We start from the raw sequence: 27,813 nt of genomic DNA, 5'->3' as shown, positions 1-27,813 counted from the left end.
CTAGGCTATACTGTAAAAGAGGAATTCGGCCTATTCAAATTTCATTTCTTCATTTATAAGAGCATCCATCCACCCATCTATCCGTCTATCCACCCATTCATCCATCCATCCATCCATCCATCCATCCATCCATCCATCCATCCATCCCTCCATCCGAGAAGTATTTATGAGAACCTCCTATTTGCCCAGCACTTTTTTAGGTTCCAGGAACATATAAGTAAACAAAATATTAGCCATAGAGTAAACCTCTATGCCAAATGGGCTAAAAATTAGTTGAAAATTTCTATGAGAATAGTTTTAATTACAGGTATATGTGTATTTCTGATATTTCGGCTTTTTAAATTTGAGGATATGTGACTCTATACTGTTCTCTGATGTTTGCTACAAGTCTAAGTAGTTCATCTTTACCATTTATGATTATCATTTTTCTCTATACTTCACCATGAATCCACACTACAGCTGAAACATTAATGTACACGGTGACAGCATAGCCCCTTTTCTAGGCGTTTCTCACTACTGTGCCTCTCTGCATGTACTGTTTCCTCTTCCCTTGATCTTTCTCTCTTGTCTACCTAGCAGATACCTATTCATCATTCAAAACTCTTTCAGACATCATCTTCTCTTTGAAGTCTTCCCTAAGCATCTCCCAGCAGAACTGATCCCCCTTCCTCTGTATTACTGTGTACTTACGTACATATTTTTATTATTGCATTGATATAAATATTCATTAACATGTCACTGGAAAACTTCTTGAATATAGAAACATTTGTCTCATTTTTACATCCCTAGTAATTTGGAATTTGCTAGTAATTAGCATAATGTCTGGCACATTCACTAAATATTTGCTGAATTGGACTGAAGAGCCATTCCCTCTATTATAACATGTGGGATGTCACAAAAATGTGTTTTTAAATGTGATTTTAAATTATCTCACAATTACAGGTAAACATTTTAAATTTTTTGAATATTTAACAAGGCTTACTTTTTGTTTTATAAACTCTTATCCAGTGAGAGACATTATCATCCCCATGAGAGCCTAATAAAATTATGCACTTAGCAATATACTTTAAAAAATTTCTGTTGCTTAGCCAGGTGTGATGATGCTTAGCCTGGAGTCCCAGCTACTCGGGAGGCTGAGGCAGGGGGATGGCGTGAGCCCAGGAGTTTGAGTTCAGCCTGGGCAATATACCATGACCCCATCTCTTGAGAAAAAAAACAAACAAAAAAACTTCTGTTTCTCAATCCTTCTGCTCTTATGACTTTGTGCCAGTATTGTGGTGACTATGGGCCCATTATATTTTGTTACAATTACTTGTTTACGGGCCGTGGTCTCTCCTAGATTTGAACGCCTTGAGAAACAGGACTGTGTTCTTCCTATTTTTATAGCCCTGTTGCACTGCAATGACTATGAGAGGGAGGTGCTTAGCAAGTTAAATGCACCGAGGACTAAAAATGCATGATGGTGAACAGAATCAAATCTTTGGTTCTTTTCTCTCCCCAGGACCTGCTTTGTGATTATCTTAAATGAAGACAGTCTGCTAAATTCTAAATAAAGCTTTGACTTCGTTGTTGAATAAAGCTAACTGAGACTGTGTGGGTGTGGCAAACTAGCAAAATGAGTAAAAAAGAAAGAAGATTTTCTATGCAAATATTTGTATTTTGTCTTTTAAGTTTACACTGAATTAAGTCTCTCCCAGTTTTAAAACATAAAATAGTGGAAAGAAAAATAACTACATGCTTATTATAAAAGAAATAGTTTTGTGAAATATTTCACTGAAGTTCAAAAGCACTGGGGAGTCTTTCCCCTAAGATGATATTAGTCCCATAATTTTCTTTTATCCTAACTGCAGGCAATAGGGTAATTTTTGTTGAAACATTTGATGTTTATAGGGTTTTGGCAACATGAAGATGTGGGTGCTTAGTAAAATATCACCAAATGAATGGCAGCGTGGACACCCTCTAACTCACTGTAGGAGAAAATTACGTACACGTGACTTTTATAATGGTAGTGTTCAGAAACATGGTGAGTTAGTTTTGAAGCTTCGTCTCAACTTTTAAGGAGATATGACATCTATTATATACATTATTACTCGCAAGTGAGTGGCAGACACAAATATGAGGATACCTTAAAAAGTTATTTATACAGAAACTCCATGGTAAATGGCAATATAGCATTGGTGATATTTAAAATGAAAAATGTCAGATGAACACCTCAATTCTGTGTTGTTTCTCTATACACAAACCACTTTAAAACCTATGGAAGAATAATTCGTATGTGCTTTGGTCATAAAAATGGCAGAACTCTTTCTCCAAAGTAATTCTCTAATTTTTGTATATACTAGAACACATTTTCAGAAAGTCTATATCATAAACTAAATCAATGCAAAAAACGTGACAATGGTGATAGAGTATATTCCTTTAGAGATGTGTTAACGGCACTTTATAATATATTCTAAGGCATTTAAAAATTACACGATGAAAACCTTGAATCAGCACTTAAAATACATAAGGTCCAATTTAATTTCTTCATTGTTTTCTAGATAAGGAAATTAATATTTATAAGTTATGGGACTTATCCAAGATTATGGGCCAGGCAAGAAAATTTAAAATCAGACTGTGAACCAAACCTCGTTCATTACTTTTTCATTTACTCTGTATAATTTTCATATTTTATACATTCCTGCCCTTAGCAATTTGCCTCTGTATTTCCACATGAAATAAATTTCAATTATAATTTGAGTAGACATCTGAGTAATTATATATGAAAAATAATTTTTAAGGACTAGAAAATACCCATATAGTAAAACATTGTATGGGGACCTATACCAACTTACACCAGTTTAAAATTTTTTCTATAAGATGAGCATGTATATTTCAATAACTAACCTGGATGATTTAACATGAGAACATTAAAAGATTAACACAGATTTAAAAATATTGTGGCTGAATATAAGTTAGAAAAGTGTGAAATGTTAATTACACTCCTAAGAACAAACTCTAGATATAAATTAGACAAGTGTCAATCTCAAGAGTCCATTGAAGCCAGCAAACAGAAGGGGCAGTCTAAAAATATAAGGCAAAAATTATATTCAAAATTGTTTCCAAATTAACTCAACTTGATATTTTTTAACTTAGGGAAACATAATTTATACTTTATGCTTTTCGTAAACTGAAGTGACCTTTGTCTTTTGAATAAAAACACAAAAGAAGCTCCTTATATTTGCCTTTAGAAAAAAAAAATTTGCAAAACAATTTTCGAAAGCATCAAGGACCTTACCTGTTTCCATTTTTCCATCTTGTGCTGCAGGCCCATCTGGAATCACACTTTTCACCTGCAGAAACTCGTCAGGCTCGTCTCCACCAATGATGGTAAATCCAAAACCCATGTTGCTCTTTTTTAGGGTGGTGCTGAGGAATGTTCCCTTCAACTGGGATGCATCCCGGGTGAAGAGTGGTTTTTCTACATTGGCCAATATAAGTTAAAAAAGAAAAAGGCATGTTCAAGGTAAGTTCTCAGACAAGAGAAAGCCAGCCCCCGAGCAGCAACAATCCCCGGGGTGAATGTGGGGGTCTTAGCAAATGCAAGCAGGTGGTGACTACAAGAGGAGCAAAACTATTAGAACTTCCTACAGGTAAAGAGCAGTCCCAAGCATCCAGGGAAAGATGAAAAAGCTGTTTGGTTTGGAGACAGACTTTTTGTCAAATCAGTTTCCATTCATTAATTTGGCCTTCTTGGGCTTAAAAAAGGCTGTGTCAACAGACGGCCAGAGCCTTCAGAGAAAGAGGAACAAGGAGCTCAAATCATCCAGACACATCTGGATCTGTTCCTCTTGTTATGAAAGATTCCAGGTAGGAGGTATGTGTCAGTGGCCAGTCCTAAACTAAGCCTTGAAGAAATAAGAGTAAAAAAATGAAATGGACTTGTGATTTTTTTAAGTGAATGAGAGCACAACATTTCAGCATATACAGTATAGCAAACAGATAAGCAGTGGAATGTGATCACATACTCAAAGGTCCAGATTGCTTAGAAAGAGTACCTGTATGTGGGACTGACTTTTGTTTACACCCCTCTATTGTGAGATACTATGAAGATAACCAGATATATAAATTGCTATTGGCTCCCATAGTGTTTAGTATACTCTAAAATGTGAGCAAAAGGCAAGCCAATGTTTTTAGATATAATTATGAATGTAAAGGTAACACATTTTGTAACAATATGTTGATAGATTCAAATCATACAACTGCCTGAATAATCTGAATAAGCAGTCATATAGATTTACCTGCTAATTGATTATATAATATGCTTTTCCAGCTACAATCTGTAATAAATATATTCCTAAGCATAATAAGTGCTTTAAAAATAACAGTCACACTAGGAAATGGAATTAATATCTGCTTTAAATTCCTTCACAGATAAATATTTTACATGATTCTTTAAAAATGTTATATTTAGGTGATCTGATTTAATATTTGTAATAGCCAAATCATACATGGAAACTCAGTTAAGTATTCTGCATGATACCTTTTCTTGTTACATTTTGGGTGGTATGTAATCAACTCTAAAAAAATGAGTCATTCTCTTAGACTTTTACTTTTTCTGTTCACTTACATGTCACGTGTATCTTTATTAAAAACAGAGCTTCTTTAAAACATAAAAACCATAGATAATCTTTTCTTCTGTGTTTTCTTTATCAAACGAATGTTTATAATTGGAGAGAAGTTCATCAGGAGACCTTTACATTCATTTAATTATGCTGTAGTATATGGCGTGAAAATTAGCAGGCAAGACTAGACCTCCCGACTCCAAAGGCTCTTTGGTGCTTTTATTTAGCCCACTAGCTGTGAAAAGTTTGTGCAGCAACTCATCCCACTACGTGGCTCCCAGGTGTAGTCCCGCAAGCAGCCCTGGGACATACCGAACAGCCAGGGCCTCCCTGCTGGGTCGCGCTGATGGTAAGACAAGTCATCCACGCTGCGCGACCTCTCCGGGGCAGCGTGGGGGCGGATGAGTTTGGGCCTAGGTAATGTCGATGAGGAGCTGTCTACTGTCACAAAGGAGAACAAGCCTCATTCTTGTGCTTGGTCTTTTAAGGACAAACTTATGAGTCTCTATGAATCTCTGCAGTTTACAGTGCCACTATCAAAATCCCTTCATCTCTACCTGGCGGCATGCTGTACATTCCTACAAGGTACTGCCTGAGGCTTTAACTTCATCTGTGGTTGCTAAAGGCATTAGTTTAGAGAGAATTTAGCAAATCCAGCTAAAGCTAATAGAAGGGTCTGGAGAAAGCAATCAATTTTTCAAAATGGTCCAAGCTACAGACATATTTGGAAGAGCAGGCAGTTTGACAGATAATTTTCCCTTTGAAACATCACATGCTGACAGGTATCATACCTCGGAAACCTGGGGCCTGCAGGGGCTTTGTTCCAAGTTCTGTGTGGGGCATGTTATGTTGCTGTAGCTTCCTTTTTGCTTCCAGAACAGGATTTTCAAACTGTGTTCTTCTATTTATGTGGCTAAAAAAGAAAATTTCAAATTAGGACAACAGTGGGGCAAAGTCATTTTAAAGGCCATACGTATGGCTCTAGAGAGAGCAGGAGATTAAGGGTCACCTTATCTGATTACAGTCAAGTGCCTCACCCAGCACGCAGTCAGGCTCCAGACTGGGCTGGCCTGTGTACAACACACATTTCTGTGACAAGTGCTGAGTTCTCAAAGGGTCCATCATATGCTATTCTGTTTACATGATGCATGATTCAGCCAAAAGAACTAGAACGTGCACTGGCTTTCTGGTCTACTGTGTTTCTTTGAGGTGAGTTTGATGCATAAAAATAAGTGGTCAAGAAATGAAATTTTTACTGAGTGGTGAAGAAAAGAGCATCATCTGAGCTTTGCAAATTTGCCATATCCAACAGGATGAACGTGAAATAAATTCACTGATAGAGTGTAGCAACCGGAGTCTGCACTGTTTAGAGTTGGTCCTGGATTGAGAGACTGGGAACCTAGAGAAAGACTCCCAAGATGTTTGCAGAAATGACAGAAGACATATACAGGACATTTTATGCTGACATAATGTAAAGTAGAGAATTCATATTCTACATCGTGAGATGGCAAACTTGTAGGTATCAGACACAGAGTGGCTTAAAGCAGCTGTGACCCAGCTAAACTGAGAGCTTATAGCCTAAGCAAATTGTGAATTCCTGTATAGCATGCTGTTCGATTTTTAGAGTTCCTTATCTGTGGGGACAGTAGGAGCCAACATGCCTGTTTAGTAGTGGCCCTATGTTGCTCTTTCTCTAGGATATAAACATCCCATGAGAGGGCTGGCATATATATTGATTTTGGTTCTTTGGACAAACTGAAATAGAATTATGGCAGGCAAGCATGAAGAGGAGAGAAGGGATAGAGGAGAAATTGACAAATACTGAGTACTTAACTCTTGGCTAGTTACTATATTTAATTTTTCTCAGTGAGGCCTCATAACAACACAGACTTGAATTCTAATTATTTACCTCTTAAAGGCAATGAGACTGACCATACATGGAGAGATCGGATTATTTGCTCAAAATCACGTCTCGTAAGTGGGAAGGCTGGACTTGGCCGTGTTCATTTCTAAAACGAATCTCTACAGTTTTTTCTTTTTGATATATTATTTCACACTGTTAAGCACACACATACTTATTGTGTGTGTACAACCCTCATGGCCCCAACACAAACCACTTATAGCTTCAGAAAGGAAAAGAGATAGAAGCAGAAATATCTCAACAACCAATTTTCTAACACTATGAACCAGATCGTTTCAAAGCAGTGCCCAGAAACATGGTAAGCCAACTGCAATATCTAATTCTTTCCTCATGGGAGACAGGGTAAGGTAGCTACCTGCCCTACAGGCTGTGCAGTCAGTCCAGTATTCAAATTCCAGCTCTGCCACTTGACCAGCAGTACAACCATGGGTGAGTTTTAGTGACAATCTGTAATACCAGCATAATGCCTCCTTCCTGGGGTGGTTGTGAGCAGTAAGTGAAATAATGAATATTAACACATGGCTTTGAGGAGACAAGCTCAATACCAGCTTGTATCACCATCATCATCTGAATCATCACCATCCCTGTCATCATTTTTCGTCCATAAGAAAGGCCTTACTGGGGGATCTTTAGAAGCACTAGGTCCTTATTCTAACTGCCTCTGGTGCTCTTTAGGAAGGGAGTGCTTATCACAATGCTCTTTGTTAATGAAACTCATTTGTAAAAGGTTCAAAGTACAACCATCTATGTAACATTATTTTCACTGGAAGTAAAATGCTGTTGTAATGCTCTCGTGCACCAAGGTCTTGTGCATCATGACTGTGGTGCACAGTGAACTAATAATATCTGTGCCTGTAAAGCATGTGAGCTTCCAGAGCTCTAACACTGCCATCCTGTTTTGGAAGGACCAGCGTTTGATGCCTGTTTTCCCATTTCTCCATTATTACGTAATTTCCTTACCAAAATCCTCTGAAACCTTCCCATTACCTAAACATATACTGTTCCTGATCTTGCCCTCACTCGTTTCTGTAGCTTGGCCTCTGGCTGCATCACTACATGTGCCCTCTACTTTGAACATACTTGGAGCTACTCCGATCAGTGACTCTCTATCAAACCTCTTATCTGTCCACAAGAGATTCAGTATATAAATGGTGCAGCACTTAAAGCAAGACAACCGGAGTCTCAGGTGGCATCTTGGGCAAATTTCTAACTCTCTAAACTTCAATATCTTTATCTGTGAGATGGGGACATTAATAGCTACATCATGGGTTGCTGTGAGGATAAGAAAAATGTTTATAAGGTTTGTATTTCCCTTAAATACCCAGGAAGAACCCAACAATGAAGGCATGGTTGTAATTTTTTAGAGGTCTAGTTATTCCTTATTACTGTTATTGAAGTGTTGCGTGGTCATCGCCGTTATTCTGATGATGCTTTTCCTATCCTCCTATGTCTCCTTCCCTAACCCCTCCCAGCCTCATTTTCTGCCTGTGTCATGCCCTTCCCCCTTGGATTCTCAGAAAACTTTGAACAGACTCTCTCACTGCAGTTTGTTCACTTAAAAAAAAATCCATCAACTCCAGCATTTATCCTATGAGTAACAAGTAATCCAGTTACATTCTTTAAGCTATTAAAAAATACAAAATTAAGTAATTATTGACTATAGTCACTATTCACTTATTTATTTATTTATTTTTTTGAGACGGAGTTTCACTCTTGTTACCCAGGTTGGAGTGCAATGGTGCGATCTCGGCTCACTGCAACCTCCGCCTCCTGGGTTCAGGCAATTCTCCTGCTTCAGCCTCCTGAGTAGCTGGGATTACAGGCACACACCACCATGCCCAGCTAATTTTTTATATTTTTAGTAGAGACGGGGTTTCACCATGTTGACCAGGATGGTCTCGATCTCTTAACCTCATGATCCACCCACCTCGGCCTCCCAGAGTGCTGGGATTATAGGCGTGAGTCATTATTTTCTTATATACCACTTCATCATTAAGAGGATTCAAGGACAACAACAACAAAAGTAAACAAAATTAGGGTGAAGTTAGTTGAATCTAGGTTGGAGATCAATAGACAGAATTGATAAAATAGGTTCCTATTTGTTTACTTGAGTTTTATTGCAAATTAGCTTTCAGCTTTTAAGTTGCTAATTCTACCAGTTATGCTATTCAGAGTATTTAAGATGCACTCAAGCCAGTTGTTTAGAAGGACATAGTATTCCTGTTAGTAGGTCTTATGTGACATTCCTTTCCCAATTTTGAATAAAGAGATTTCTGTGACATAGTATACAGCATCCTAAATGATAATTTTACAGTAATAAATTCCACGGGCTATACTAACTTTATTACAATGTATTTTAATGATTAATTTTCATGCTGATTTCCTTCCCTAGACTGTGTACTCCTATATACAGGATACACGTGTTATTTATCTTTGTGTAGTGAGCATCTAACACAATGAATGAAAAATACTTTTTTTTTGTTAAATTACTAAATGATGAATGTGTTTTAAAACATTTATTTTCGGGCCCGCGGGTGGCTCACACCTGTAATCCCAGCACTTCGGGAGGCCGAGGCCGGTGGATCACGAGCTCAAGAGATCGAGACCATCCTGGTCAACATGGTGAAACCCCGTCTCTACTAAAAATACAAAAAATTAGCTGGGCATGGTGGCGCGTGCCTGTAATCCCAGCTACTCAGGAGGCTGAAGCAGGAGAATTGCCTGAACCCAGGAGGCGGAGGTTGCGGCGAGCCGAGATCGTGCCATTGCACTCCAGCCTGGGTAACAAGAGCGAAACTCCATCTCAAAAACAAAACAAAACATTTATTTTCAAACATGTATGTCAGTAACTTTAAGAAACCGAGAAACAGCTTTGAAATGTTATAGGATATCAACTTTTCTTGTTTCCTATCTGCTCTATATCCGTTTTTGCATAACTTTATCCTTAGAAAATACATTGCAAAACTTTCTGGGATGCAGTTATGCATACAATAGAGTTCCTCCAACTTGCCACCTGCATGTAATTATTTTCTTAGAAAAGTTAATGTGTAGCCACCTGCTTTATGGTCACATGAGTTTCCAGAGTTCACAGAGAATGAAAATACCAGTGAATGAGTTTGGCAGGCCTTGGGCCACACAGGCAGCAGAAGCAGGATATGGCTGTAGCACCATAAACTAATTGATGCAGAACATTTACATTGTCACAAATGAAGTCATTCATTTGAAACTTACAATGCTCACAAGCTCTAAAAGACTTATCACAAAGAAATGTGATTGTAGCTGAATAGACACTTGTCTTCCTTATGCTTCCAAAAAGAATAGTTTCAAGTTGTTTCAGCAAGGCTTTGGGGTCTTACAATGTGCACAAAAAGATGTGAATGACAAATGCCATCCTTCTCATTGTTTAGGCTCTGTGAGATAAGTCCTAGCTATTTCATCTAACTTCCACACAGAAGAAGAAGCTGGGAAGCTACCAAGAGTTCTTGCTATTTAATTATATCTAGTCCATTGTCATATTTAGCTGAGAATCTTTAGCTTTTAAAAGCTAAGAGAGTAAGAGTCATATTCTGAAGTGGGTATATCTTAACGACTCCATTTTCTCTTCACAGAAGGGGAAGACTGCTGATGAGAGATGCTTCCAAATTAAAATGGTAAAGGGCTCAGGATATTCAAGGATGAAATTCCATTGCCTGATCTCTTTGTCCTTACATTCACTTATCTGCAGTCTGACTCTCCTCTCACCACAGAATAGAAACTTCAGAGTAAGTTCCTATGTGGCAGTGCTTTGAAATTCCAGATGCACTGGAGAGCTTCAAAAACAAACATACCAGCAAACAGAAAACAGAAGACTCAGGCCCACCCTAAATCAACTGATTCATAATTTCAGAATGAGATACACAGGCATTGGCATTTTTTAAATAGAAAGCTTCCCAGGTGTCCCTAGTGTGCAGCTAGGGCTGCGAACCCCTGAGTTAGAAGCTGAGACTGTGTGAAGAGGTGTTGCATAAGGAGTATCTAGCCTAATAAGATTTATGCAGAAGTCTTTTTTTGTGTATATGACCTCAGGGAGGATTAGGAAATGCAACTTTGCTCCTGAAGAGGACTTCTGCCATCAGAAGTTTCAGACAAGCACTGAGTGAAGGAAATATTTGAAGCTGATTAGAGGATATGCTGCCAAAGGTAGTCCCTGGTCAGGGTCCTGTTGCCTGCCATTTTCTTCATTGTGGAGATGGAATGAAGGAATCAAGAGCAAAGTCATACATACCGAGACTATCAGTATGCAGAGGGCAGATTTGCTGAAGGTTATCAAAGCCATCACCCAACCCTCACCATCCATGCTCTCTGTATATCTCAGTCTGTTCACAACCCACCTTGCTTCTGGAGTTTTTGGAGAGAGGCTCTTTTAGTGTATAGTTGTGAATGACACCTTTGCACCCACAGGTTACTATCCCATTATCTTCAGTTGAAATTTAGAAATAATCAACATGGAAGAGAGAAGGGAGCAGCTTTCAAGTGGAGACGGTATCAACATATAAAATGTTTCCTAGGTAGCCAAGGTGAGTGTGCTAATTACCCAAAGCATGAGGCAGATAGTGCTCCAATAAATATTTACTGAATAAATACATGGATGGAGCAAGGCAGGCATGAAAGAGGATACATCTCACCGTTTTTCTAGCTTCACTCTCCTGTAAAATACACATTGTGGACAAGGCATGGTGGCTCATTCCTATAACCTAAGCACTTTGGGAGGCCAAGGTGGGTGGGTCACCTGAGCATAGGAGTTTGAGACCAGCCTGGGCAACAGGGTGAAATCCCATCTCTCCTAAAAATATAAAAATTAGCCAGATGTGGTGGCACAAGTGCCTGTAGTCTCAGCTACTTGGGAGGCTGAGGTGGAAGGATTGCTTGAGCCGGGGAGGCAGAGGTTGCAGCGAACTGAGATTGTCCCACTGCACTCCAGCCTGGGTGACAGAGCCAGACCCTCTTACACACACACACACACAGTGGACAATCAAAACTTGGTGTGAAATTTAGGGCTGGCTTATCTGATACAGTAATTTTTACATTTGGGTAAATTATGGAATCCTTCAAAACAGAGAATCTTTCAACATATTCTAATGATAGGAGAAAATGTCATCCCACTTTGGCGATAAAGGATTTAAATCTAATGAGCTGATAACTGGCAGCTGCTATCTTAGGTCACAATAAAAAAAGTGTGAATAAGGAAAAGCACTATATTAGGGATGAAATGTGGGAGCATCAGAGAAGCAGCCCCTCAGCACTGGGAGTGGGAGTGGGAGTGGGTGTGGGAGGACTAGCTTGGAGCTTGGCGTTGTGGCTCAGGATGACCGCAATGCAAACTGGCTTATTGTGGGGCTTCCTGAATGAATTTAGTGTGGATTTCATGGTTGCTTGGACTCCTGGGGCTTTCTCTGACCCTGATTCCAATTCCCTATCTCTGCATTGTTACCACCTCCCATCTGAACCCTAGACTATAGCTGAACTGTCAGGCAAACACAGACATCACACCCTCCCTGACTCTATTTTATTTTAATATGAGCCTTGGGAAGACTTCATGTTTCCTCTACTGTCATGTCTGAATATATGGAATAAAAACAACTGCATTCTTTGAAAACTAAGGGAAGATAATAACAGGATCTTATGAAGCCAACCCTCTTCAAAGAAGACAGGACGGGATGATTACGAGCTTAGTCTCTGTGCTCATGATGCTCACACGCAAGGGCACGCACATCCTAGGTGTGTAACCTTGAGCTCATCATTTACTCTTTTTGTGCTTCAGAATTTTTCACCTGTAAAGTCAGATAAAAACAATATTCACCTCATAGATTTGTTGTGCATAGTAAATGAGTTAAAATGAGTAAACTACTTAAGAACAGTGCCTGGATGTAAGTACTTAATCAGTGCTAACTATCCTCACTCAGCAAATCCTTACTAACAAAATTTTCTTGACTAGACACTATGGTAGGGGAGGGACAAAGATTAATCAGGCACATAGTCCAGCAGAGGGGAGAAAACAGGGACAAAAAAGAATTATAATGCAAAACAAGGTTACATAATACAATGTATGCCTTACAGGGCTTTGAAATGCTGAAATTTAGAAGTACTAGATTAAAGCCTAATGTTTTAAATATAAGTTATTATAAAATATTAGCTTTGAATAAATGGAAAAATTGAATCTATTTTACTTGGAGCATTTTTTAAAAAACAGAATTGAATCCTGCCTCTTGAAAGATTTCTTCCCAATTCTAACACGTAAGTGATAATTTTCCTTCTATAAATGTCCATTCATTCTTCCCTACTGAACCTGGGGGAATGTCAGTTTGCTTTGTGAATGTGAGTGGGAAGACTGAATCATTCATATGCTAATTTCTCCTGCTCTTCCTGGACATGAAGGTGTCTACATGGGGGATATAATATCCAGGTGGGAGGTAGAATCATGGCCAACTGAGAAAAATATCCACATATTGACACCGAAACTCTTACACCTGAGTCTATCCTCCACTCCACACTAGCTTCTCAATATGCATATATTCACATAAATGAACTCTCTTCCCTCCCTCAGTAGTAATGCTAAGTTATCTATTTAAGACATTAACCTGTAATATGTATTTTATATATAAGGGAAGATTCATCACTAAGCCACTACTCTTCACTAATTGCATGGAAAACTTCAAACTAACTCCTAGCAGACATGGCCGTGTGCACTGTCAATCATGTCATGAAGCACCCAGGACTTACAAGGTACATAGATTCGATTTCAAAAAATTTTGAGCCAGCAGGCATTCATTAAAAATGTTGTTTTCTATCGATCCCTTGTCACTCCCATAAAGCATCTCTCTAAAATGTTATTGCCGAGTGTGGGAGGAGATCATTGTTATCAAAGGTATTTCTAACCTTTTGCTTCTAGACTGAGTGAAAGTAGTGAATTATGAGCTCATAGAATAGGATTTATCTAAAGGAAAACTAAAAGATGACACAATTTCAAGATCTTTCTGTATGAGAGACAAGACTAATAGTCCTCTTCTACCAGTGCCTGACAACCTAAGTGGTTTAAGTCCTTTACGTCTCATTTATAATTTCATTGATAAGTCAGTATTCTGGGAACTAAAGACACAAAGGTCAACATGACACAATCCATTCCCCCAGGAGGCTCATCCTCCAGTGGGCGAGACACACATGTTAGGTGACCAACCATTTCAGTTTGCCTGGGACTAAGGAGTTTCCTGAGATGTGGGGCTTTCAGTTTTCAAATAGGAATAGTCCTGCATAAATTAAGATGAGTTAGTCATTCTAGAATTGGCCAGGAAAATATAACACAAGACAAAAAGTGCTGAAATTTGTAAGCAGGAAGTAAATAGAAGGAGAAAAGACAACTTAGTCTGATGGTTCAGGGAAAGCTTCACAAAGGAAGACACATGTAAACAGACTGTAGAAGGATGAATGTATTTTGCTGAATGGAGAAGGGGACATTTTAGGAAGAGAGTAGTAGATATAGAGGTGTTTAATAATATTCAGTTCTGCCTACCTAGAGTACAGGGTTAGTGTACACAGACATGAATGTGATTGTGTATGGGTGGCAGTGTGGGAGCAAGAGGCGTAGGGGAGAGGATGGAAGCTACAAGACTGGAAGGACAGTTCGGAGTCATGGTATGAAGTTTCGTTTTGTCTGAAGATCTCCCGACTTCCACTGTGACCTTAGTTTAATGGAACTGCAGCTTTTAAAGTCTCCATTCTAACTTGGGAACATCATGAGCTTCACCACACATCAACCAAGTAGGAAAGCTGTGGGGCTCCCTAGAATTCCCAACCATTTCGGCATCATTTCCTGGCTCCTCCAGTGTCCTAGGTACTGGGTATTTTTTTCACCCGGGGTATGCAGACAAATGTGAAAAAGTCATCCAGGGAAATAGCCTTTTTTGTATATAGGGAAGGGTGAGATCAGTCTGACTTGTAATATACTCTATGTGAAACTGGATTGTTATTTCTTAATAAATTATGAGTTGTTAAAATATGCAATCACTGTGTAACTTAAATCAACTGAACTCCAAACAATGCATTCATACATAATGATAGACATACACAGTCATGGCTACAGGAATCCTTTGAGTGTGACTCTAAGGAAAGTCAGAGAATTACCAAGGACACTCAGAATACTGGGCAATCACAAAGGCAACATCACTGATGTCTGGGATTATCCAGGGAGAAGGCAGTCAGGAGAAGAATGCTAGTGAGGGGAAATTGACAAGACTGGGGACAAGGCTGTGGCAGATTCTGAAAGTCACCAGGTCAGAAAGTCATCAAGTGATGAAAATAACTCCAATTCCACGTAGTACCAAGATTCCAGGTTTCCAAGACCAATATTGAGAGATGAGAAAAATATTAAAAAATATTATTCTTGACTACTGAGTCTTTATGACTACATAGACCAGGAGGAAATCAAATACACAGCTATTCCTTTTATATGCTAGAATGTGATGCAAGAGGGATTAGAAAACACAACAAAGTTAAGAAAAAATATTTTTTGATGTGTTCTAGGGAAAAAAGGATATACTGCTGGATACCTAGAATCTGCATAGAATCTTTCAATACCTTGCCACTAAATTTGAACCTAGAATCTGCATAGAATCTTTCAATACCTTGCCACTAAATTTGACTGTGAGGTCTAGGATTAAGCAGGAAACTACAATTCTGTTAGGTAAGGACCCTGGGAAGATAGAGGCATGAAGAAAAAGTAGTGGGAATAGAGGATAAAAGTTCAGCAGCACCAAGAACAAAAAAGGTGGCAATAAGTTGCTTCAGTGTTGTTTTTAATAGATGAGCTTATTGGGCACAGGTATTGTGGCAGAGTTTTATATAATTCACACACTATGTCTAAAATTATGCCATTACTAGAAGATCAAAGCTTCACACAGATGAGATGATATTTTCATCTAACTGTAATGGGGGATGTATTTTCAAATAACTTGTTTGTTCTTTTCCACAATACAGATTTATGTCCCCACAGTGGGCTGAGTTTGTGTTTTTCATTTTGAAGCTCTTAATAAAGAACAGGAGAGGTGTGATGTTGAATATTTCTGAAGCAATTTCCATTTGTGCATTTTTAAAGTTAATTCCAATTCAAATTTAAATTCTGTTTAATAGATGCCACAGTTTGTTGAAATAAACAGTTGTATGAAGCATGAATGTCTGCCATTTTTTTAAAAAAAAAAAGAAAAAGAAAAAGGAGAGACTAAAGGGAAGATAGTGGATGGCAGAGTGGGATGGGAGCTAATATTCACCTGGTAAATACTATATGCTCAGTATAGGTATTTATACCCTCAGTGAAATAGGATGCATGCTTTTAATTCACTTGGTCTTCAGAGAGGGTAAACCATTTTCTGCAGATCTCACAATAAGCGGCAGATGCATGAAAAAAGCCTAGCTCTGCGTAGTGCCAACATCCAAGAACATTGAGTTATGTGATTCTGCTACGAACATACACTTAGCTTTTATAGTGAAATTACTTATGTATGTATAGACATGGGCTAAGTCTGGTAATCTGCAATACACTTCAGCCAGGTGATTCTCAATTTTTTTTTATCAATTTCCATTATGAAATTGGAAACTTTAAAACACTGTAAATTACCTGCTGATTTTCTGTAGACAAAAATAGGAAAATATGTAAAGATTAACTCAGTGATCATGTGCATAGTGACTGAACATGTTTTTCCAAAAATATGTATGTATATGTGTTTTACATATTGGAAAAAGTGAGAAATGGAATGGTAATGAGAGCATGAATGAGGAGTCAGGAGATGGGCATGTGTAACATTGCTTTCAAACCAGAAGGATCTGTTCCAAGGGCTGTCTTTCAGCTTCCCTTAGGGCTAGTCCTAACATCAATTTCTTGAACTCTTTGCCCTTACTGACGCTGGAAGTCACGTGTGGGTCATGTCTCTGGCAATTATGCTAATGATAATAAGGTGATTCTGTGCTAGTATTTATGAATAAGATTACAGTTCTATGTGAGGGAGAATGGAGGCAGTCAACAATAATAAAACTATGTATGTCTCATCTCAAACTTATAAAAGAATGCAGTGTGTTGTAGGCCAGGTTCAGTTCTTCTGAGGTTCAGTCATCTAAGAAAAAATGAAGGGACCTGTTAAAAGATACAGACTTACAGCTAGATGGGAGGAGCAATATACCTCCTGTTGTTCTATACCACTGTGGGATGACTCTAATTTACAATAATATGTAGTCTCAAACAGCTGGACGGAAGATATTGAATGTTCCCAATAGAAAGAAATTATACATGCTTGAGATGATGGATATGCTAATTACCATCATCTGATCACTATATATTATAAATATCAAAACATCACTATTCTACTCCATGAATATGTATACTTATTATTTGTCAATTGAAAGATTTTATAAAAGGACATGGAAACATGTCACTTAGCAAGTATCTTTTTTATGTAACCGAGTGGAAACTTGAGTACTGGTGGGAATTCTTCCCAAATACCCATATAAGAGTCACCCATAAGGGGTGTACTTCTCACCCCACCTGTGTTACATTCACCACCAAACCGTGAACACCAACAAAGGCAAGGGGGTGCCACCTGACTCTGGTATCCTCAGAATCACTGGGATTCACCAAAGTGAACGCCATTTTCAAAGCCACTTCCAATGAGTCTGAGTGGTCCTTCTCTCCCACCTTTCAGACCAAACCAACATTTTGGGTTTAAGCTACAATTGAAGATTTGGTAAGCCACTCACACTATCTTTGAGAAATTCCCCTAATGTTTCTGGACTGCAACTGCCTCATCTGTAAATATTCTACTCATTTCATAGGACTGTTTTGAGGAGCAAATAAGATAAAATATATGAAAATGTTTAAAGATGAAGCACTGTATAAATTTAAGTTGATTTTGACATTCTTGGAATATTAAGGATTTGAGAGTCAAGTGCAACTTAAATATGGACAGTGTGAAGTCTCTTAATTCCTGTCCTGGGCTGCAACAATATTTTTATCACTTACTAGCTTGATGGCCTGGCTTCTTTAGGTTTCATTTTCTCTTTTTGTAAAATAGCAGTAATAGTATCTGCCAGTAAGCATTGTGGTGGTAATTAAATGAGTTTTACAAAATGCCTAATACATACCAAGTGCTTAATAATGGTAGCTATTAGCTACCATTATTAATATATTTTGTTCTCTGGGTTGATTAATAATTACTAAAGAAGAACCCCTTGGGGATAAAATTTACATATGAGGTCAATGGCACAAAATAAATACTAAGCAACACTAGTGAAAAAGAAAGATAACCATCCGTGTCATTTTATTTATCTGAAAAAATACATTATTTTGATGCCCAATTAAAACTGGAGAAAGTGAAGTAAGAATAATAGAAAGCAGGGGACCTGTCAAGCTCCATAGGTGAGTGTTGTGCACAGTGGAAAGCTAAATTAAGATCTTTACATTACAACAGACTCAAGTTCTTTCAGAGATTTGTTACCTTAGGATAAGTTTGAGACTCAACTTAGTACAACTAATTTTATTATCAAAACAAATAGGCTATTTTTTTCTTTTGCCTTTAGTAGATCCAGTTAACCTTATCAGACTCAGAATAGAATTTCCTTTGTTTAAAATTTGTAGTTTGGTGTACTTAACTGTATTAAACTTAAATGTGAAATGTGATCATAAAATTTTTATGATTCATCCATTTTTATTATACAATTAACTGAGTCTATGTAATATAATCTCATCCGATTAAATATGAAATCATCTGATAAACACTAGTAATAATGATTAATGACATCACACTTTATTGTTAAAAAAAAGAAAAAGTTTTCCTTTCAAATGTATTCAGCTTTGACAGTAGTAAAGATATATCTCTGGGCTGGGCGTGGTGGCTGATCCTAGGAAGTCGAGGCTGCAGTGAGCAGTGATTGTACCACTACACACCAGTCTGGGTGACAGAGAGAGATATATATGTATGGAGAGAGAGAGCTCTATCTATCTATCTATCTATCTATCTATCTATCATCTATCTGTCTGTCTGTCTATTTTTTTTTCCCACCAGGTGGCTGCTGAAGACAGCAGACGGACAGGACCTGGTTTTCGCTGGCCAAGGCCATCTCTTGGGCTACCTGGCTGCCATCCTGGCCAAGTGGCTTCTGCTGGGAAGGAAGGTGGTGGTCATGCACTATGAGGGCATCAACATTTCTGACAATTTCTGCAGAAATAAGTTAAAGTACCTGGCCTTCCTCCATAAGCAGGTGAACACCAACCCTTCCCTAGACTACCCTCCTTCCTGGGCCCCTAGCTACATCTTCTGGTGGCCCTGCAAGACCAAGTGGGGCCAGGCTGCCCTGGACTGCCTTAGGGTATCTGATGGCATCCTACTGCCCTATGACAAGGTGGTTCCTACTGCCCTTAAGGTTGTGGGACTAAAGTCTACCAGAAAATTTGCCTCCTTGGGGTGCCTGGCTCATGAGGCTGGTGGGAAATACCAGGCAGTGACAGCCACCCTGGAAGGCAAGGAGGAGGCCAAGATCCAGTACAGGAAGAAACATGTGATTGCAGGAACAGGCCACAAACACCTGAAGAAGACAAGTGACAAATACACAGAGGTCCTAAGACCCAGGGACTCCTGGTTTGAGACCAGTAAAGACTGTTTATTCCTCATGCTTGGCCTGGCCTACCCTTGTGCCATTGCCACTGTGGAATATGGGGGACCCTGCCCTTCCTGCATCACTGCCCTGGGATGTGGGGGATCTAGGGGTGGCAATCTGCGGGGCACAGGCAGCCTGGGACTTAAGCTCAGGGCAAGGGAAGGGCCTTAGTCATTGCTTTTCTATAAGGTTATTTTAAACAGCTCTAAGATTTGTACAGGCATAATTTGTCTATGACCTACTCGTTCAGGAGAGTTTTAGAAAACCAATAGAACAATCAGTTACTTCAGTTTTAATATTGGCCAAAGGGACCTGGAACACTAATTGGAGGGAGCCCTGCCTTTTGTGTTAATGGGGCATCTCTTTAAACTCCCACCTTTTCATATACTTGGTGGCTGTTATAACATGAAAAAATGTTTAGGGACAGCATGAGCTTACATACATGAGCTTACATGAGCTTAAAATGCAAGGGCTATTTTAGAGAAGCACAGACTGAAAAGATGTGTGACCAACATGTGGCAGGGGCCACCCTTGCTCCTTCCCTGTATTTTGTGATCAGAATCAAATAATTACTTGGAAAGAAAAAAAATAGTTCTTATACACCTTTTTGTTTATAAACTTACCCTTTATCAAAACAGATGCCCTTTTAATGACAATCTTAATATCAGCCTCATGTCTTTGGATATCAAGTATATTTCTTTTTTTCCCCATAGCTTGGTAAAAAGAATCCATGATAATAATTCACCCTTCTGAGAGGCCTTCTTTCCATAACACTTTTATGATGAGATTGTTAAAATCATTAAAGGAATAGTAATATACATTAGTGTCTAACCAAACACAAAGTAGAAATGAAAAGAAAATGCTTTAAAAATTTTAAGTATTCTTTGATCAGCAACTATAATGAGAAAATAAAGAGGCTTAATACAGAAAAAAGGCCAAATTTATTCTTGTTAACATAATGTGGTAGTGAGTTAAAAGAGATCTTAGCAATTACCTGATCCAAACCACTCATTTATCAACCAAAAGCCAGAGAGGTTAAATGTAATTTTGCACTAACCTGTAAATTCAAAATTGTGGACGAAAAAAATATAAGCTATTACTAACATTATGATTTATGACACATGAAAGGAATTTTGAAAAACATTACCTGCATATCAATAAAGAGATGAATTATATTTCTCAGGTGGGAATGAGAGGGCAATACATTTTACCAAGTTAGGGCAACGTCTTGTGTTTTATTATTCAGTTGTAGGGTGCCCAAAGAATACTCTCAGTCTGCTTTGGTTTGACTTCCTCAGCCTAAGTTCCGTCATACCTTTGATGCTGTTGGCATCTTGGCTGAATGTGATCCCAGTTATGTATCTATTAAGGATCTAGAAGATGCAAATGCCAGCCAGCTACTTTAATTCCAGAAAGAATTACTTTCCAACACCACAAGAAAAAAGTGGCAGTGTTGTTTTAATATGCCAGTCACCAACATGATAGGATCTTGAGGAACTTATAGGATAATTTTGACTCAGCCATTTTCACTTTGTGTGCTAACTTTAGAACCTAATCTCAGTCTAAGATGTATTCCAAAGCATGTAATGATACAGATTGTTAGCATGAGACGATCTGCAGTTCACACACAAGAAGCAGAACATGTTTAATCTTGAGAGAGGAAAACTAATAAGCTACATGAGCTAACTGTTTCATAAGTAATAGAATGATCATCATCTACCTGTTATAGAACATTGCCTTGGGGAGTGGCAAACAGGATTGTACAGTGAAAGATGCTAGCAGTGTTCTCTGGGTTGCCTAGCAATGAGCTACCTGGGAGAGGGGTCCCCTCTTCCAGCAGGAGAGACAGCACTTCTGACACAGCTCACATCCAGCTCCAAAGCTTGTCTGCAACTCTCTTAAGCTACAATTCCCCAAGTTCAGACTGTCCTCCCTGTCTTCACAAGGCTATTCTCAAGTTCTCATGGTCCTAAAAAAAGATGGAGTAGAAGGAGGGAGCATGGTCATTCTTTGGCAGCAGAGAGCGTGCTGTCTCCATCTGTGACCATTTCTGCCCTTTCTTCCTGGGATCTTGAGGGTTTGGGGTCTGCGTACCTCACACTGTTACCCTCTGCCTGGAAGTTTCCCTGCTTCTGTGCTACCCAGTGTGCTACTGTGCTGTTTGGCTATGCTTAGCCAGCCTCTTGAGAAGTGCCTCAACAAGGGCCTGATGTGTCAGATTCATAAAAAATGCTTGAAGACAAACACGAAACCCCCAAAATGTGTTTATGTTGCAGTTATCTTTATTTACAAATATATTCTCAAAGAAATGTTGATATTAGAGGAACAGTTCCTTTGCTTTTTATTACTGGCTTTAGGACAAAGAAAAAAATGTATTAGAGTTATAAAAATTGCTTGTAAAAATATTTATATACTAACTCTGATGTCAAGGTGAATAATCCATTGTTATTTGTAAAAGTCCATCTGCAATTAAACCAGTTTAAACTTCTGGGTACCTAAAACATTGTCTATTTGGAACCAGAAGATTTGGTAAGTAAGGTGGTTGATAAGATGTAAGAGTTGCTAATAAAAGTGTATTTAATTACAGAGTCAAGTTTTCACTCCATCAGTTGGAAAGCCATTTAGGGGTCAGGGAGTGTGACTGGGATAGAAAGCAAATGTCAATCCTATATGAGCCAGCAATGGTGAAGTGTCTCATAGCAGGAAAAATGACCTCTAACTTCAAAAACAGGGAGATGGAGGGCATCCAGATCTTGCCTGAATGGTAGCAGTGAGGAGACTGGACAGGAGACTTCTTTTCATGTGAAAGGATCAGGGCATAAAAATATTTGAGGGGGTCTGGGCATGGTGGCTCATATCTGTAATCCCAGCATTTTGGGAGGCTGAGGCGGGTGGATCACTTGAGATCAGGAGATTGAGACCAGCCTTGTCAACATGGCGAAACCCCACCTCTACTAAAAATACAAAAATTAGCTGGATGTGGTAGTGTGCACCTGTAATCCCAGCTACTTGAAAGGCTGAGGCACGAGAATCTCTTCAACCTGGGAGGCGGAGGTTGCAGTGAGCCGAGATTACACCACTGCACTCTAGCCTGGGAGACAGAGCGTGACTCTGTCTCACATAAATAAATAAAAATGTCTGAGGGACTCTGTCATGAAAGAGAAAAAGGAAGTCATAAACTTTTTAACTGATTACTAGTTGAACAGAAGTATTAGGAAAGTCAATGAAAAGCCAGTTTAAATTTATGTGAGTGAGTAGTACGGAGGGTGAAGGAGGTAAGTTCAACTATGAACTACCAAAAAAATTAACGTAGTATAAAGAGAATGTGTGTGGAGCTAGGAGACCCCCTGACTTACTCCTGGTATCTTAGGGACTCATGTTTCATGAGGCCTGACGACTGGTTTTATCCAGGGTGGAAGAAATGATGCCCCAAATTATGAAATCAGCCTGGGTCAGCTAGAAGGACATAAAACATTAAACCAGTCATAAGTTAATAAAAAAACATTAAACCAGCCATAAGTTAATTAATAAAAAAGCTGGTTCTAGTTCAGTTAGAGGTAGGACCCTTAACATTTGTTTTGATATCCATGTTCCTTTTGTTCAACTATAAAGTGGAGTTTACTGATTTATGCTTGCTGAATAGAGGGAAGTATGTTGTAAAGTATAAAAACCGAATGAACTTATTAACATAAAACATGGTGACTCTATTGAGAGGCTGTTTTTTTGTTCTAAATGGCATCAGCACAGCTTCAACCTTATCAGCCATATTCACTTAGAAAACTCAGTTAACTCCTTAGAGACTTGATCTTCTCTTTTGTACATGTTGTTACTGTCAGCTGGGATGAGGGATGTAAAGCACATTAAAATAAAGTTAAAGTAAAAAAGTTAAAATAAGGCCTTACACATTAGTATTTCTACTATTATAACAAATGCCCATGTGTGTAAGATGATACAGAGTCTAGATAATTATGACAATATAACCTCCTTATGAATGACTGAAGGCTCAACCCCTTTGGAAGCCACTCTCTGCAATCCTTGCTCCATCAATTTCAAAAGGCTATGGAATTGTTAAGAATTCTGAAGAAGCACTGTTTTTACTCAGGGTGGCACACTCTGGCTAGGAGATTATATGTTTCTTTCCCAATCAAAGTTTCTCTTAGAGTTGTTCACTTTTTGAAGTCTACTGTAATCATGACAGTGTTGGAAAAGCAAGTAATGCCAAAAGGAGAGGCTTCATACACATCATTGGTATACACAAGATTAACAATTACTAACATTTATTCAACACTTACTAAATGTACTACGTGAAGCACTAAATACCAACTGTGGAACAATACTGCTTGAGTTCACATTCTGGCTTTATTATATAGTACTTATAAAGATATCTATAGATCAGTTTCCTTACTATAAAATAAGGATAATAATACAGACTTTCTAGAGTTTCTGGGAAGATTAAATCAGCTAGTACATGTAAATCACTTAGATTAACACTTGGCATGTACTAAGTGCACAATAAGTGTTCCTCCCCTCACCTCCTCTTCCTCATTTCTTTCTCTTCTTTTTCCTCTTCCTCCTCCTCCTTCTCTTTAACCCACCTACCCAAGATCTCACAGCTGGGGAGCTACAGGGCTAGCATACCGTGCAACTCTGCAGCCCATACTTTTGGCCATTAAGTGATACTAATTAATATGTCCAAATGCTGTTTATAAGATTTAGAGCTTCCTTAGTGAGATTAAAAAAGGATACTATTTTATGTTTATTTGTAATTGGAAATGTTTTACATGTGTACTGACTTTTTATAAACTTTAAAGTTAGGAACTTTTTTCTTAGAAAATTTAGAAAGCTACTCCAAGGCATGAAGCATTATTAACATAAGATACTAAGTTCAAGTCCTCTCTAACCACGTTCCAAATTGCTACATCATGATGGATACTTACCACTAACCAGGAAATGAATGCAATTTTCCATTTATATTAAATATTACATTGAAAATACTATGCAGTTTTTTCCTACTTTCTGGAATTGCATACAAGTAATGTTTTATAGTAGCAGATGTGTGGCATCACATGAAAAACTTGTGAAACCTTTACATGAAAATCACATCTGCTAGTCTCCACTATCATTTTAACTACAGTTACATGGTTTGCTTTTCTGTCTGTGCCAGAGAAGACAGCTTTGCATCAAAGCTGTCCCAGCAAATCGTGTCTTCTGGACCAGCAGCTAGTTAAGCAAATTGTGTAACTGCCATTAAAACCAAAATGTACCTGGCAGACATAATTTCACAAAAGAGGAGAGAGAACCACATTGGTACAAAAGTCACAGCTGTTCAACTCTCCATTTTGCACAATTTTATTAAAAAATTTTCCAATCTTTATGAACAGTGACAGTTACATTCCTAGTTAGCAATTTTAGGACTTCTTAATACATAATGCTAAGTGCTGCACTATCGTGGATTTGGTGTCTGTCAGGAAAAATTGGGCTAAGTTCTTTCTGCTGCTACATAGAGTCAAAACTTGGTCTGTTTCCACAGACAGCAGATACAATTTTAAAAGATGTTGAGTAGGGCCCATTGTTCTCTAAAATACAGAGCTGCGGGCTGTCTCTACTGATTCAAATGAGGGCCAACATTTCTGTGTGAAGGTCCACACAATAAGAATTCTTCTTTTACTTCTTGTGCAGTTGCCTTGTTGTTCAGGGCCACTCTGAAGTGGTGGGTAATGGAGCTGGTGTCTCCGGATGCCTGGGTCAGCAGCCTGCCTCATGGGGCTCGACAAGCATCCTGACCTCGCATTGTTGGGCATCCTGCTGTAGAACAGTACTACAGGAAGGCCCGGGAGGAGACGTTCTTGAGGAATCCCTCATTCATCTCTAGGGATGGGTCCCAAAGGCTTGTTCAGACCATTATGAGGTATAAATGCTAAATTTATAACAAGCATTTTGGGTAAGAGTTTGCAGTCTGCGCTCTGCAGTCAAACTGCCTGGGTCCAAATGTCAGCCCCTTGTCTCAATAATGTGTGGTTCTGGGTAAGTTACTCAACTTTTTCAGCCAGGGTTTCCTCATCTATAAACTTAAGACAATTTAGCTCATTATCACTATAGAGATAATTATAAATGTGGTAGAAACAGTTAAGCACTGAACCAAGTTAATGGCACATACTAAGCATTCAATAAAGGTTAACAATTTCCATGACATGATGATGATGATGGCGACTTCTCTGGTTCTTGAATATATTAAACCTACAATCTTAAAATCAAATTTGCAGGGGATAGAAAGTGACATAGTAGGGTAAAATCAGTTATAGTGGTCAAAGCCTGTTCAATTCAGGTTTCTCATTTTCTAGCTATGTAAATTCTCTCCTGCTGTTGATTGCTGGAATTCCTATTTGCTAGTCTGTGGCTGAGAGGAAAATGTGTGTTTGTGCAAGTGTGCCAGAGACATTACACTGATATCAATCTGATGATGACACAGAGCTCAACCTGCAGCTTCTGTTCCCAGTTGTTAGTCTACCTGAAGAGAGGTGCTGACTGCTAAGCTGGGCCTCTTGTGTCCATGCACATGGGCTTTTTTTTGCTACTGGGTGGCAAGGTGGAATCTTTTTCATATCTTGTAAAGAGTACCTCCAACTGCATGAATGGGTATGTGATTAAACATAAAAACGACAGCTATACAGAGAATCCATTGCTCATTATCACTAATGGCATTAATAAATCAACATTTTCTCAACTATATATTAACAAAAAGACATTGTTTTGTTATATTAATATTAATGTTGCCAATTAAACATATATAATTCCTTAAGATATTAATGCTATCACTGTAATTATGAATAGAATCTCAATCTAGACAGTTTTTATTTTATATTTATAATACAACGGAAAGTGTTGAGATCACAACTTAACTTCGACTAGACATTTTACTAATTTTTTGTGGTAAGAAATTAGTTGACTTTCTTCCCCCAACAAAAACACTCTGCATACTGACAGTGATAAATAACCTCTATTATTACATATGTATCCTTATTGCTTCCATAAACAAGGCTACTATTCGGAACCAATTTATACTTTGTGGAAATAATAGTGTAATAGAGATGAGATACACAATTAAAGCAAACCATGTAAATAGGTATATTCCAATTAAAATATGTGACAAGTTTGGTGGGATGGAAAAGAGCCCCCATTTCAAGTAACATAAGATACTAAGCTACTAATGTATACATCATATACAATAAACAAGTATTTTAGTTATGTTTATGAAGTTTTCAAGAGGATATTTCCAATAAATATTGGGATAATATTCTACTTAACATTGTCTTTACGTTTGAATTATCTGTTTATTTGTCTCTGTTTTCCACATGAACTGCTACACCCACACACCTAATCACTGACACCGGTAAACTATAAAATTATGTAATGGGGACAAGACCATGACAAAGAGAACGGAATGTAACTGGAAGAAAATTAAACTGTATTTACCCACTATGAGCTGCATATACAACCTCCAAATCATTTAAAATCTAAAACTATTAAACATGTCAGCCTGATCTGATTATAGAAGACGTGACTGACTAAATTCTAAATAATTCTCTGACTGGATGTGTTACATGAAAAGTTAAGTGGAGAGATGTAGAGAGAAGTATAATGCAGGCACGCACACACACACACACACACACACACACACACACACACACACATCTGAAGTATAAAGATAACATAAAAATTTTTGTTTAGGGTTATAGCCAGTGTCCAATTTCATAATGGATTATATAGGATCGACTAGCAGCAAATCTTCACTTGCAGAACAAACATCTCAATGATTCAAGAGGGTAGGAAGTATAGCTTTCTGACGTACAGGTGTCTTGCCTCTCTGTTAGATGATTAGCACAGAGAAGAAAGGTTTTAGTTAAACTGTTTCCTGCATTGGAAGTTAGCTTGAAAGGAGCTGAACACATGAAAAAACAATCTGAAGAATTAAAATAGGGCAGGGGTCAGCAAACTATGACCTGCAGGAAAAATGTGACCAGCTGTCTGATTCTGTCAATAAAGTTTTATTGAAACATAGATGATGTTGCCAATGGTTGCTTTTAAACAACAAGAGCAGAGCTGAGTAGTTGTGACAAAAGCCATATAGTCCTCCACCCCAATTTTTGCTACCTGGGTTATTATGGATTTTGCCAATATACAGATGAAGGAATTGTTCTTATTCAATGATTCTGTGAGGAAATTCACAAAAGATCTGATAAATCTCACACTTAAATTATCTTTCCTTACATGGAATTTCCTTGAATATCTAATGTAATAGGCTTAGATACAGTATAGTTTGATTTAGGAAGCTGAAACTATGAATAGACCAATAACAAGGTCTGAAGCCGAGGCAGCAATTAAGAGCCTACCACACAAAAAAAGCCCAGGTCCAGACGGGTTCACAGCCGAATTCTACCAGACACACAAAGAGGAGCTGGTACCATTCCTTCTGAAACTATTACAAATAATCCAAAAAGAGGGAATCCTTCCCAAATCATTTTATGAGACCAACATCATCCTGATACCAAAACCTGGCAGAGACCCAACAAGAAAAGAAAACTTCAGGCCAATATCCATGATGAACATAGATGC

At 38.3% G+C, this 27,813-nt stretch overlaps 1 protein-coding gene and 1 pseudogene across 45 annotated transcripts in view; one reads left to right on the top strand and one right to left on the bottom strand.

Moving 5' to 3' along the window:
- MAGI2 (membrane associated guanylate kinase, WW and PDZ domain containing 2) overlaps positions 1-27,813 on the bottom strand; it is a 1,508,583-nt gene that overhangs the window by 320,065 nt on the left and 1,160,705 nt on the right. For 23 of the 45 annotated variants that reach the window (XR_004728308.3, XM_035254988.3, XM_035254993.3 and 20 more), the window contains 3 exons: positions 5,396-5,517; positions 4,917-5,045; positions 3,278-3,460 (listed from right to left, as the gene is read on the bottom strand). Coding sequence is in view for 44 of the 45 variants with exons in the window: in XM_035254988.3 (XP_035110879.1) it covers positions 3,278-3,460; positions 4,917-5,045; positions 5,396-5,517 (434 nt within the window). In the remaining variant the exon portion in view is untranslated. The remainder of the gene's footprint in view (positions 1-3,277; positions 3,461-4,916; positions 5,046-5,395; positions 5,518-27,813) is intronic. The other 22 variants (XM_035254994.3, XM_035254997.3, XM_035254995.3 and 19 more) reach the window with 2 other exon arrangements.
- LOC118143830 (large ribosomal subunit protein uL13 pseudogene) lies at positions 13,238-19,371 on the top strand (annotated as a pseudogene).

Source organism: Callithrix jacchus, chromosome 11, assembly GCF_049354715.1.
Source record: "Callithrix jacchus isolate 240 chromosome 11, calJac240_pri, whole genome shotgun sequence".
NCBI classification, from domain to species: domain Eukaryota; kingdom Metazoa; phylum Chordata; class Mammalia; order Primates; family Cebidae; genus Callithrix; species Callithrix jacchus.
The sequence above is the reverse complement of the archived record's forward strand: the minus strand, read 5'-3'. Positions and strand labels throughout refer to the sequence as shown.